The 12,074-nt window shown below is 38.5% G+C and overlaps 1 protein-coding gene across 1 annotated transcript in view; it reads right to left on the bottom strand.

Annotated features, from left to right (window-relative positions):
• The window catches only part of NCKAP1 (NCK associated protein 1), a 104,911-nt gene that overhangs the window by 52,573 nt on the left and 40,264 nt on the right, over positions 1 to 12,074 (bottom strand). The window contains exons 7-9 of the mRNA XM_019931564.3: positions 6,141 to 6,278; positions 5,266 to 5,314; positions 1,081 to 1,237 (exon numbers count right to left, since the gene is read on the bottom strand). Of these exons, the coding sequence (XP_019787123.1) occupies positions 1,081 to 1,237; positions 5,266 to 5,314; positions 6,141 to 6,278 (344 nt within the window). The remainder of the gene's footprint in view (positions 1 to 1,080; positions 1,238 to 5,265; positions 5,315 to 6,140; positions 6,279 to 12,074) is intronic.

Below are 12,074 nucleotides of genomic sequence, written 5' to 3'. Positions count from 1 at the left end.
TGATCAGAAAGAGGCACAAGAGAATTTTCTGGGGATAACGGAAATATTCTGTATCTTCATCTAAGTGGTCACCAAGGGTATTCATATGCAAACTTGTTGAGCTGTACACCTAAAATTTATGCATTCTTCTGTTTGTAAATTTACCTCAATAAACTACTGGGGGGGGAAGGGCAGATTTCTTTAATCTCTCTAAGATACAGATAAAGGAGATACAGAAGGTTAGAGGTGATGCCCAGGAACCTGGATTTTAATCTGCATCCCAGGGTACTTCACATGCACACTAAAATTTGAGATAGTATAGTGGCTTAAACTGTCAGTACTAGACATAGCTTTACGTTTTAATAACTAATAGATTTTTTTAAAATCTCAATTTCTTTAGGACATTACTGAATTGGATATGAAACAAATGTAGGTAAATTTCACTTCTATGAAGCTGACAAACCCAACACAATTATTCAATATTTTCAGGTTCGGGGGACCCCCAGGATATTTTAGATGCTCCTAATTTCAAAACATTTTAAAACCAAGCCTGAATTCAACAAATGCAGGCATTAAAAATTCCAAGAAAACAAATTTGAGGATCATTTGTGTTACAGGGAATGAATCACTTAGAATACTTCCTTATTATAAGGAAACATGATTTCCTTTTTGCAGTGTCTGACTTCTGTACTTGTTATAATTAATGAAGTGTTTTTGATTGATTCATATACTTTTCTAAATGCAAGATATTCTAAAATACACTTGTAAAATAGCACTTCTAAAAATTTCAACTCTTAAAATGTACATTGTGCTTTTAGTAATATTTATGTCTAAAACCATATTACAATATGCAAAACAGTACATATCTTCTTTCTCCTAGAATGCACATTTTGAAAGGGCAGGAACACTAGATTTTTTAACCTGTGAAATTACCTGTAAAAAATATCAGGATCATTGCTAAAAACAACTTGGTGTGACTGGTAAGTTGGTATAGGCTACATCTTCTTGTGTAATATGATCCTTCTCTATCCCCAAAACTTTAATAGATATTCCACTCACTACTCTTCTCCAAAAAAGACAAAAAAACTGAAAATGCCATACCCTCGTATGTTTACGAATAAGTCTTCTGCAGCTTTGTGAATGTGGAAAACTTCATCCCGAAAGAGAGAGAGGCAAGAGCTACTTTGAAGAGCTAGCTTCCAAAGGTTCAGTGCTGTTGCATCAGTATTTAGGATCCCATGGCACAAAATAAATCCAACTTTAAACAAATGAAAAAGAAGTGCAAATATAAAAGTATTCCAAAGTTAGATTATTTCAGTTACAGGGTAGCTTTTTAAAAGTAAAGAAACATTAACAAATCACTAAACTGAGGCTTTTAAGTGACAGTTAATAATACATATACATACAAGATACCAGCAATATTTCTCTTTTTCAATTATAATTTTCTGTACTCTGCAAAACCAGTGCTTTGAACCTACACTGATGAAATGGGAAAAAATGTCACTTCTGGGTTGAGAAGGAAGTGGTTTTAAAAAATGAGTAAAAGATACTTTAAGCCAGAGATCAGAAGCTACCAATTTACACATAATACAGTAATCATTACAGTTTTTACAAAAACTGAAAAAGCTAATCTACTCTTCTAAATCTCCAGAAGAAATTAAATAGCATCTCACATTTTCATAGCAAATTATAGTTACTAAATAAGTCCTTTGACATGATTATCCTATAGTGTAGAAAGAACCAGTGGTATCCTTTTCTTATAATTGAAGAAATGAAGGTCAATGACTTGACTAAAGTTATACTAATAAAGTATTAGAGCTAGACTTTGCCTCAAGCAGTTACCATTAAAGTCCAATATTCTTTCAATATATTACGCTGTTCTCTATCATATGAATTTGAGTATCTTTTACCTTCTGTCATCTAATTTAGAAATCCTACACAAATGTGTAATGCTGTATGTTTGTTGATGTCCTCCCTAGCGCTCTATTCTAGGCCATAGAACCTCATCTTTCATTCTTTCAACATTACTGAGTGCGTATTATAAACTAGGTACCGTACTGGCCAGTTACAAATTCAATCCTATTTTCTGAGATTTCCCTCTGACTCTCAATAGTCACTCCCATCTTTAAACTCCTGAATCATTAACATTTAACTTGCCATTTGTCTTTTATTCTTAGCTCAACCTTCCTTTTAAAGGGTCACTATACAAGCAAGCTAACTGTTAAGCATATATTGAGAAGTCATACATACAGAAGTACATTGGGGCTTCCCTGGTGGCGCAGTGGTCAAGAGTCCACCTGCCGATGCAGGGGACACGGGTTCGTGCCCCAGTCTGGGAAAATCCCACATGCCGCGGAGCGGCTGGGCCCGTGAGCCATGGCCACTGAGCCTGCACGTCCGGAGCCTGTGCTCCGCAACGGGAGAGGCCACAACAGTGAGAGGCCCGCGTACCGCAAAAAAAAACAAAAACAAAAACAAAAGTACATTGAACTTCCTTAAATTTCCTGAAATATATTAAGATGTTTTTCATACAACAGGGCCCCTAAATGCAAGCCTAATTATTTGATCTAGTACGTAACCAAAGAAATAGAACATACTGTATGAAAATTTAAAAAATCCTTGAGAAGTTTTGTAAAAATTTTTGCCTCGTGTACTGACTTTTTTTAAAAAATAAATTTATTTATTTATTTTTGGCTGCATTGGGTCTTCATTGCCGTGCACGGGCATTCTCTAGTTGCAGCGAGTTGGGGGGCTACTCTTCGTTGTGGTGCATGGGCTTCTCACTGCAGTGGCTTCTCTTATTGCGGAGCATGGACTCTAGGCACACAGGCTTCAGTAGTTGCGGCACGCAGGCTCTAGAGAGCAGGCTCAGTAGTTGTGGTGCACGGGCTTAGCTGCTCCGTGGCATGTGGGATCTTCCCGGACCAGGGCTCGAAACCACGTCCCCTGCATTAGCAGGCGGATTCTTTTTAGCAGGCGGATTCTTAACCACTGTACTACCAGGGAAGTCCCATATACTGACATTTTATACTCTAATCCCCTTAGTACAATGAAATTTCACTTAGTGCCTTGTACCTCAATGTATACTTAGATTCACAAGATTGATATTGATAATAAAATTTCTCTGAGAATATTATCAGTTTCATTATGGGTTACTGTATATTTTACTTTTTTAAGATATGAGTCACATTATACATTAAGATATATTCATTTGTTTATGATAAGATCAATAAAAGGTAAATTAATTTAAAATAGCCCAAGATTAGGAAGACAATTTATTAATTGAAGCACACATTAACCTCCTTTCCCCACTAAGGTCCCAATAAAAGGACAGGAAAAAAAAATTTTTTTAAGCCATAAAAATATTAGAAAACAAGATAGAAGACCAATACTAGACAAGAAAGTTGGAGAAAATCTTTGAAGAAAGAAAGACTGTACTATCAATTTAAAAAGAGGTCTTTCCCAAGGAGTCCTCTTAGTGTAATTAATAGAGTAAGAACAGACCCTGAAAAGAATATCAGGATAAGTTATGGTGTAACTGCATTCAAAAGAGCAGGGTCCTCAACATTGCAGACCCTCAACAATGCTTGGTCCTAGGCTATAATCTAGATCAGTGACTCTGAAACTTTAGCTTTCTAGCAGGATCACTGGGAAGGCATATTAAATCACAGGTTGCTGGGATCCATTCAGAGTTTCTCATTCAGTAGGTCTAGGGTAGAGATCAGTATTCTGCATATCTAACAAGTTCCTAGGTGATACTGCTAGCCTTTGAACTAATCTAGAGCAAAGCTCTAAAGAAAGTAGACCATCTTCTATAGAAAGTCCTAGAGTGGGAATTGATGTCAAAAAGAGAAGTGCACAGTTTGACCTAATTCTATTAATTCTACTCAAGGCTCAAATAAATGAAAGCAGCAAAACTGAGTAAACATTCCTTACTTTGGGCAATTGTGGTTATCCCAAATCTGTTTGCCTTTTCCATGCCCAGGTATCCTCCCCTTAGGGTAGTCTGTCTTCTGACTCACATTCCTGGCTCATTACACAAAGCCTGCATTCAGCATTCCCTTTTAAGGTAAAGACTGCGGGGAAACAGTCCTATTTAATGCTAGAGGTCACCTAACTCATGCCACCTAACTCTACTAATCACACTAGTTCTTTATCCACACATCCATAAACACAAAACAGTCAAGGATCACCATACTTTTGAGCAAAATCAATACTCTGAAAGTTGTGTTTTTAAATCAACAAAGCACGAAAACCTTAACTACCATTATAAGAGAAAATATAAACATCCAAACCTGATCAACATAAAAATTATAATTAATAAAAATGGCTAAGGGCAGGGTGTGTGTGCTAAATTCTTCCTCTTTCATACTAATAACAGTGCTACTCAAACTGCCAGTGCATACTGAGATTAAGTAGAGAACTGAGAGTATTTAGAAACTTTCATTTAGAAAACTTTTCACTGACAGCAATTTATAAGTAGAAACCTAATAACAATCAAATTGTTAGATTAAATTGAATCTAATAATTAAAATGTGGGCTTTCATTTTGTCTTTGCTTATTACTTTATTTCTGACAATTCCAGTAATTCAGTTCCACTGTATTTTATAAAAGTGTCAATCTAAAAATCACTAAAAAAGAAAAACTGGTCATTCACCAGTTTTAGAAACAGTATAATAAAAAGTCATCAAATAGTACCTAAATGTTAATAAATTAAGAAACAAGAACTATAAGAACTAAAAAGCACAAACTGCTCAAAATTATTCCCCTCTGCCAGTGGACCTGGGGTGGTAGAAAAAATTATAGCAATTCTCATTTATATTATATCTGTGTGTCTATTTCTCCCATAGTTTGTGAACTTCCTAGGAGTGCAAACAAGTAATTTTATCTCCCATGCAAACATATGAGTCATCTATTACATATACTAAAGTAATTAAGACCAAAAACTTTAACTGAATAAATGCAATATGAAGAAAATCATTAAAAATAAAATAAAAATTTAGTTTGGATGGCCGTGTTGAGAGGAAATATAATGTAGACCATCAGCCTTGGATTTAGTGTGGGTTCTCTGTCTTTGTCACTTACTAGCTGTGTGGACGAAACTTTAGATTCCTCATCTATAAAATAGACCATCTACCCTAACAGGGTGAGTATAAGGATTGAATGAGGTAATGTACATAGAAGTCTTAGTACAGTGCTTGGCACAAAAGTAATACATGTTACCTGTTATTTTTCTCTAAAACTTAAACCTGAGGGGGTAATCAAAAACTAACCAATTTTACTTACAGATAATCCATTTTTCCATGGCATCCAAAGAGAGATATTCGCAAGGCATCTTAAAAAGAGAAAATATAAATTTGTGGCTTAAAGAAATTCTTAAAAAAAATATTCTGTACTGAGTCACTCCTCCTTCTCTTCCTCCTGAGAAGTCTGACTACTCAACTCTTGGTTCAAATACCACCACAACATATTTGAAAAGTTGGATGAAAGTTTTATAACCTATATTTATACTTGCAGTCCATAAAGGACAATGAAAGCTGTGCCTCTTTCACAGTTACACACCCTGAAACTTCTCTTTAAAAAATATTGTTGCTAAATTGTTTTCAATCTGGTAAATGACTACTTCCAAATTTCCCAGGTCTATCGCAGAGTTTGCAGTATTCCAAAGGATAAAATTTTAGTCAAGTTAAAGAAAAGATTTATGTACCTCGATGTTCACTGTCTCACCCAAATCAGTAATTATGTGTGTGTATTCTCCATATGCGTAACATCTATGTTCATATACACAGAAAAAAGCTTGAAAAGAAATGTAACAGAATACAACAGCGATTTTCTCTAGTTGGTGAGATTTGGGATGATTTTTGTTTTCTTCTTTATAATTTTCTGAATCTTCCAAATTTTCTACCATAATAAGGCTAAGCAAATTTTTAAACCTTAGAAGAAAATACTCGTACTACTAATTTTACTAACTTAGCATCAGAATCTAGAAATACAAAAACTAAATGGTATGATTTAAATACTGAGCATTTTACAATAAATAAACTTCACTGACAGGCTAATACTTATTAGAAGAAAAACTGCAATAGCACTGCTTAACTGATATTTTTTTAAAAAAATCAACTTTACTATTTTCATTCAAAAAAGAAAATACAGAACCATACAGTGTCAGACTGTGCAGGGTTAAGCATTGTACTGGGTGCACTGATGAGACTCAATAATTGAGCATTTCTCCACTGGTCAGCTGAAAGATTCCTTCGTGGATACACCATCTGAAGAGAAATCAGTGCATCTGAAAGAGACTAATTAAATAGAAAAAAAGAAAGTTGAGGAATAAAACGGGTTTTTTTTCAATTTCCATTTAAATTCCAGCTACAACTGCTGTGTGTTTCTAACTGTATCATCGTAAAACAACAAGGGTATAATTACAACTACGCTCCATATAATATTTGAGGTGGGTTCCAGTTATCCTCCTCTAGATTTTTTTTTTTTTAACTTCATGAAGCTACATAGATTCTGCATTCCTCAGCAAAAGCTTAGCTCAAGAAATCATGTTACTTTCTTCAGGTGAAAATGTTTGGCAATCTTGAGATCTTTATTTCAAAAAGGGTAGAGAGTCTAGGGTAATCATTTTGTGCATCACTTTCTACTCAATAGCTCTCACTGAAAGAAAAAGACATTAAGGTTACATGACTAAGTGTTAATAGAGCTCAACATGTTTCATATTTCTTCAAAGAATGCCTTCTAAAAATAACCCACTGTACTTTATCTTAATAAATTACTTAACTTCTATTTGCCATTTGGTCTATTAATTACAGCTTTACTATCTAGGTATTTAATTTTTCATCTCATCTGATTCTTGCTTGCTTTTAACTATTCTTTGCTATTCACTCCTCCTTCCTAAAAATTCTGTACGAGTGGTTCTATAATCTGGCTGCACATAAACTGCCAGGAAGTTTGTCCAGAAAAAGAGAATCCAGGGCTCTGCCTGAACCAGAACCTCTGGGAGTAAAGCCCAGGAATCTGTTCTTATCACACTCCACCAAGTGATTCAGAATAGCTTTTTAAATTAAATTAACTGAATTTTAACAAATCCTAGCAAATACATGATGGTCTTTCTATCAAAACCCTGAGATATCACAGAACATCGGAAAACTCAAGATTAGGAAAAAACTGGTCTAATTTAAATGGACAATTCTCCTCAAGTAATTATTAATTGTCTAATATAAGCTAATGGCTATGGAGAACTTAGAGATCCAACAGCCTTTAAAAGAAATTTTCATCAACTAACTGGGAAAAAAACCAAATTTGAAGTGGCTAACTAAAAACAAGGCCATACATGATTGGCAAGAAGTTAGAAATAGATCCAGAGAAAAAACAGGAAAGGAGTAGGGAAGACATTTCTAGGTGAGGAAAAAGGACTATCAAAATCAGAGAGACAGTGGACTTCCGGGAAGATGGCAGAAGAGTAAGACGCGGAGATCACCTTCCTCTCCACAGATACACCAGAAATACATCTACGCGTGGAACAACTCCTACAGAACACCTACTGAACGCTGGCAGAAGACTTCAGACCTCCCAAAAGGCAAGGAACCCCCCACGTACCTGGTTAGGGCAAAAGAAAAAACTAAACAGAGACAAAAGGATAGGGACGGGTCCTGCACCAGCGGGAGACAGCTGTGAAGGAGGAAAAGTGTCCACACACTAGGAAGCCCCTTCGCGGGTGGAGACTTCGGGAGGCGGAGTGGGGGAGCTTGGGAGCCGCGGAGGAGAACACAGCAACAGGGGTGCGGAGGGCAAAGCGGCCAGACTCCAGCGCAGAGGATCGGGCCGACCGGCACTCACCAGCCGAGAGGCTTGTCTGCTCGCCCGCCGGGGCGGGCGGGACTGGGAGCTGAGGCTCCGGCTTTTGTCGGAGCGCCGGGAGAGGACTGAGGTTGGCGGCGTGAACACAGCCTGCAGGGCGTTGGTGCGCCGCGGCTGGCCGGGAGAGAGTCCGGGGAGGGGTCTGGACCTGCCGAAGAGGCAAGAGACTTTTACGTCCCTCTTTGTTTCCTCGTGCACGAGGAGAGGGGATTAAGAACGCTGCTTGAGAGAGCTCCAGGGACGGGCGCGAGCCGCGGCTAAGAGTGCGGAGCCCAGAGACGGACATGGGACGCTAAGGCCGCTGCTGCCGCCGCCAGGAGGCCTGTGTGCGAACACAGGTCACTAGCCACACGCCCTTCCGGGGAGCCTGTGCAGCCCGCCACTGCCAGGGTCCCGGGATCCAGGGACGGCTCCCCGGGAGAGCGCACGGCGCGCCTCAGGCTGCAGCGTCACGCCGGCCTCTGCCGCTGCAGGCCCGCCCCGCACTCCGTGACCCTCCCTACCCCCCGGCCTGGGTGAGCCAGAGCCTCCGAATCAGCGGCTCCTTTAACCTCGTCCTGTCTGAGCAAAGAACAGACGCCCTCCGGCGACCTACACGCACAGGCGGGGCCAAATCCAAAGCTGAGCCCCTGGGAACTGTCAGAACAAAGAAGAGAAAGGGAAATCTCTCCCAGCAGCCTCAGAAGCAGCGGATTAAAGCTCCACAATCAACTTGATATACCCTGCATCTGTGGAATACCTGAATAGACAACGAATCATCCCAAATTAAGGAGCCCTGTGGATGAAAGGCTCTTGGTGCTGCAGCCAGGACTCAGTGCTGTGCCTCTGAGGTGGGAGAGCCAACTTCAGGACACTGGTCCACAAGAGGCCTCCCAGCTGCACATAATATCAAACAGCAAAAATCTCCGAGAGATCTCCATCTCAACGCCAGCACCCAGCTTCACTCAACGACCAGCAAGCTACAGTGCTGGACATCCTATGCCAAACAACTAGCAAGACAGGAACACAACCCCACCCATTAGCAGAGAGGCTGCCCAAAATCATAGTAAGTCTACAGACACCCCAAAACACACCACCAGACGTGGACCTGCCCACCAGAAAGACAAGATCCAGCCTCATACACCAGAACACAGGCACTAGTACCCTCCACCAGGAAGCCTACACAACCCACTGAACCAACCTTAGCCACTGGGGACAGACACAAAAAACAACAGGAACTACGAACCTTCAGCCTGCAAAAAAGGAGACCCCAAACACAGTAAGATAAGCAAAATGAAAAGACAGAAAAACACACAGCAGATGAAGGAGCAAGATAAAAACCCACCAGACCTAACAAATGAAGAGGAAATAGGCAGTCTACCTGAAAAAGAATTCAGAATAATGATAGTAAGGTTGATCCGAAATCTTGGAGATAGAATGGACAATAGAATGGACAAATTGCAAGAATCAGTTAACAAGGACCTAGAAGAACTAAAGATGAAGCAAGCAACGATGAACAACACAATAAATGAAATTAAAAGTACTCTAGATGGGATCAATAGCAGAATAACTGAGGCAGAAGAACGGATAAGTGACCTGGAAGATAAAATAGTGGAAATAACTACTGCAGAGCAGAATAAAGAAAAAAGAATGAAAAGAACTGAGGACAGTCTCAGAGACCTCTGGGACAACATTAAACGCACCAACATTCGAATTATAGGGGTTCCAGAAGAAGAAGAGAAAAAGAAAGGGACTGAGAAAATATTTGAAGAGATTATAGTTGAAAACTTCCCTAATATGGGAAAAGAAATCGTTAATCAAGTCCAGGAAGCACAGAGAGTCCCATACAGGATAAATCCAAGGAGAAATACGCCAAGACACATATTAATCAAATTGTCAAAAATTAAATACAAAGAAAACATATTAAAAGCAGCAAGGGAAAAACAACAAATAACACACAAGGGAATCCCCATAAGGTTAACAGCTGATCTTTCAGCAGAAACTCTGCAAGCCAGAAGGGAGTGGCAGGACATATTGAAAGTGTTGAAGGAGAAAAACCTGCAACCAAGATTACTCTACCCAGCAAGGATCTCATTCAGATTTGATGGAGAAATTAAAACCTTTACAGACAAGCAAAAGCTGAGAGAGTTCAGCACCACCAAACCAGCTCTACAACAACTGCTAAAGGAACTTCTCTAGGCAAGAAACACAAAAGAAGGAAAGGACCTACAATAACGAACCCAAAACAATTAAGAAAATGGGAATAGGAACACACATATCGATAATTACCTTAAATGTAAATGGACTAAATGCTCCCACCAAAAGACACAGATTGGCTGAATGGATACAAAAACAAGACCCATATATTTGCTGTCTACAAGAGACCCACTTCAGACCTAGAGACACATACAGACTGAAAGTAAGGGGATGGAAAAAGGTATTTCATGCAAATGGAAACCAAAAGAAAGCTGGAGTAGCAATTCTCATATCAGACAAAATAGACTTTAAAACAAAGACTATTAGAAGAGACAAAGAAGGACACTACATAATGATCAAGGGATCGATCCAAGAGGAAGATATAACAATTGTAAATATTTATGCACCCAACATAGGTGCACCTCAATACATAAGGCAAATACTGACAACCATAAAAGGGGAAATCGACAGTAACACATTCATAGTAGGGGATTTTAACACCCCACTTTCACCAATGGACAGATCATCCAAAATGAAAATAAATAAGGAAACACAAGCTTTAAATGATACATTAAACGAGATGGAGTTAATTGATATTTATAGGACATTCCATCCAAAAACAACAGAATACACATTTTTCTCAAGTGCTCATGGAACATTCTCCAGGATAGATCATATCTTGGGTCACAAATCAAGCCTTGGTAAATTTAAGAAAATTGAAATTGTATCAAGTATCTTTTCTGACCACAACGCCATGAGACTAGATATCAATTACAGGAAAAGATCTGTAAAAAATACAAACACATGGAGGCTAAACAATACACTACTTAATAACGAAGTGATCACTGAAGAAATCAAAGAGGAAATCAAAAAATACCTAGAAACAAATGACAATGGAGACACAACGACCCAAAACCTGTGGGATGCAGCAAAAGCAGTTCTAAGGGGGAAGTTTATAGCAATACAAGCCCACCTTAAGAAGCAGGAAACATCTCGAATAAACAACCTAACCTTGCACCTCAAGCAATTAGAGAAAGAAGAACAAGAAAACCCCAAAGCTAGCAGAAGGAAAGAAATCATAAAAATCAGATCAGAAATAAATGAAAAAGAAATGAAGGAAACAATAGCAAAGATCAATAAAACTAAAAGCTGGTTCTTTGAGAAGATAAACAAAATAGATAAACCACTAGCCAGACTCATTAAGAAAAAAAGGGAGAAGACTCAAATCAATAGAATTAGAAATGAAAAAGGAGAGGTAACAACTGACACTGCAGAAATAAAAGAGATCATGAGAGATTACTACAAGCAACTCTATGCCAATAAAATGGACAATCTGGAAGAAATGGACAAATTCTTAGAAATGTACAACCTGCCAAGACTGAATCAGGAAGAAATAGAAAATATGAACAGACCAATCACAAGCACTGAAATTGAAACTGTGATTAAAAATCTTCCAACAAAGAAAAGCCCAGGACCAGATGGCTTCACAGGCGAATTCTATCAAACATTTAGAGAAGAGCTAACACCTATCCTTCTCAAACTCTTCCAAAATATAGCAGAGGGAGGAACACTCCCAAATTCATTCTACGAGGCCACCATCACCTTGATACCAAAACCAGACAAGGATGTCACAAAGAAAGAAAACTACAGGCCAATATCACTGATGAACATAGATGCAAAAATCCTCAACAAAATACTAGCAAATAGAATCCAACAGCACATTAAAAGGATCATACACCATGATCAAGTGGGGTTTATTCCAGGAATGCAAGGATTCTTCAATATACGCAAATCTATCAATGTGATAAACCATATTAACAAACTGAAGGAGAAAAACCATATGATCATCTCAATAGATGCAGAGAAAGCTTTTGACAAAATTCAACACCCATTTATGATAAAAACCCTGCAGAAAGTAGGCATAGAGGGAACTTTCCTCAACATAATAAAGGCCATATACAACAAGCCCACAGCAAACATCATCCTCAATGGTGAAAAACTGAAAGCATTTCCACTAAGATCAGGAACAAGACAAGGTTGCCCACTCTCACCACTCT

This window comes from Tursiops truncatus, chromosome 7 (genome assembly GCF_011762595.2).
Source record: "Tursiops truncatus isolate mTurTru1 chromosome 7, mTurTru1.mat.Y, whole genome shotgun sequence".
NCBI lineage: Eukaryota > Metazoa > Chordata > Mammalia > Artiodactyla > Delphinidae > Tursiops > Tursiops truncatus.
The sequence above is the reverse complement of the archived record's forward strand: the minus strand, read 5'-3'. Positions and strand labels throughout refer to the sequence as shown.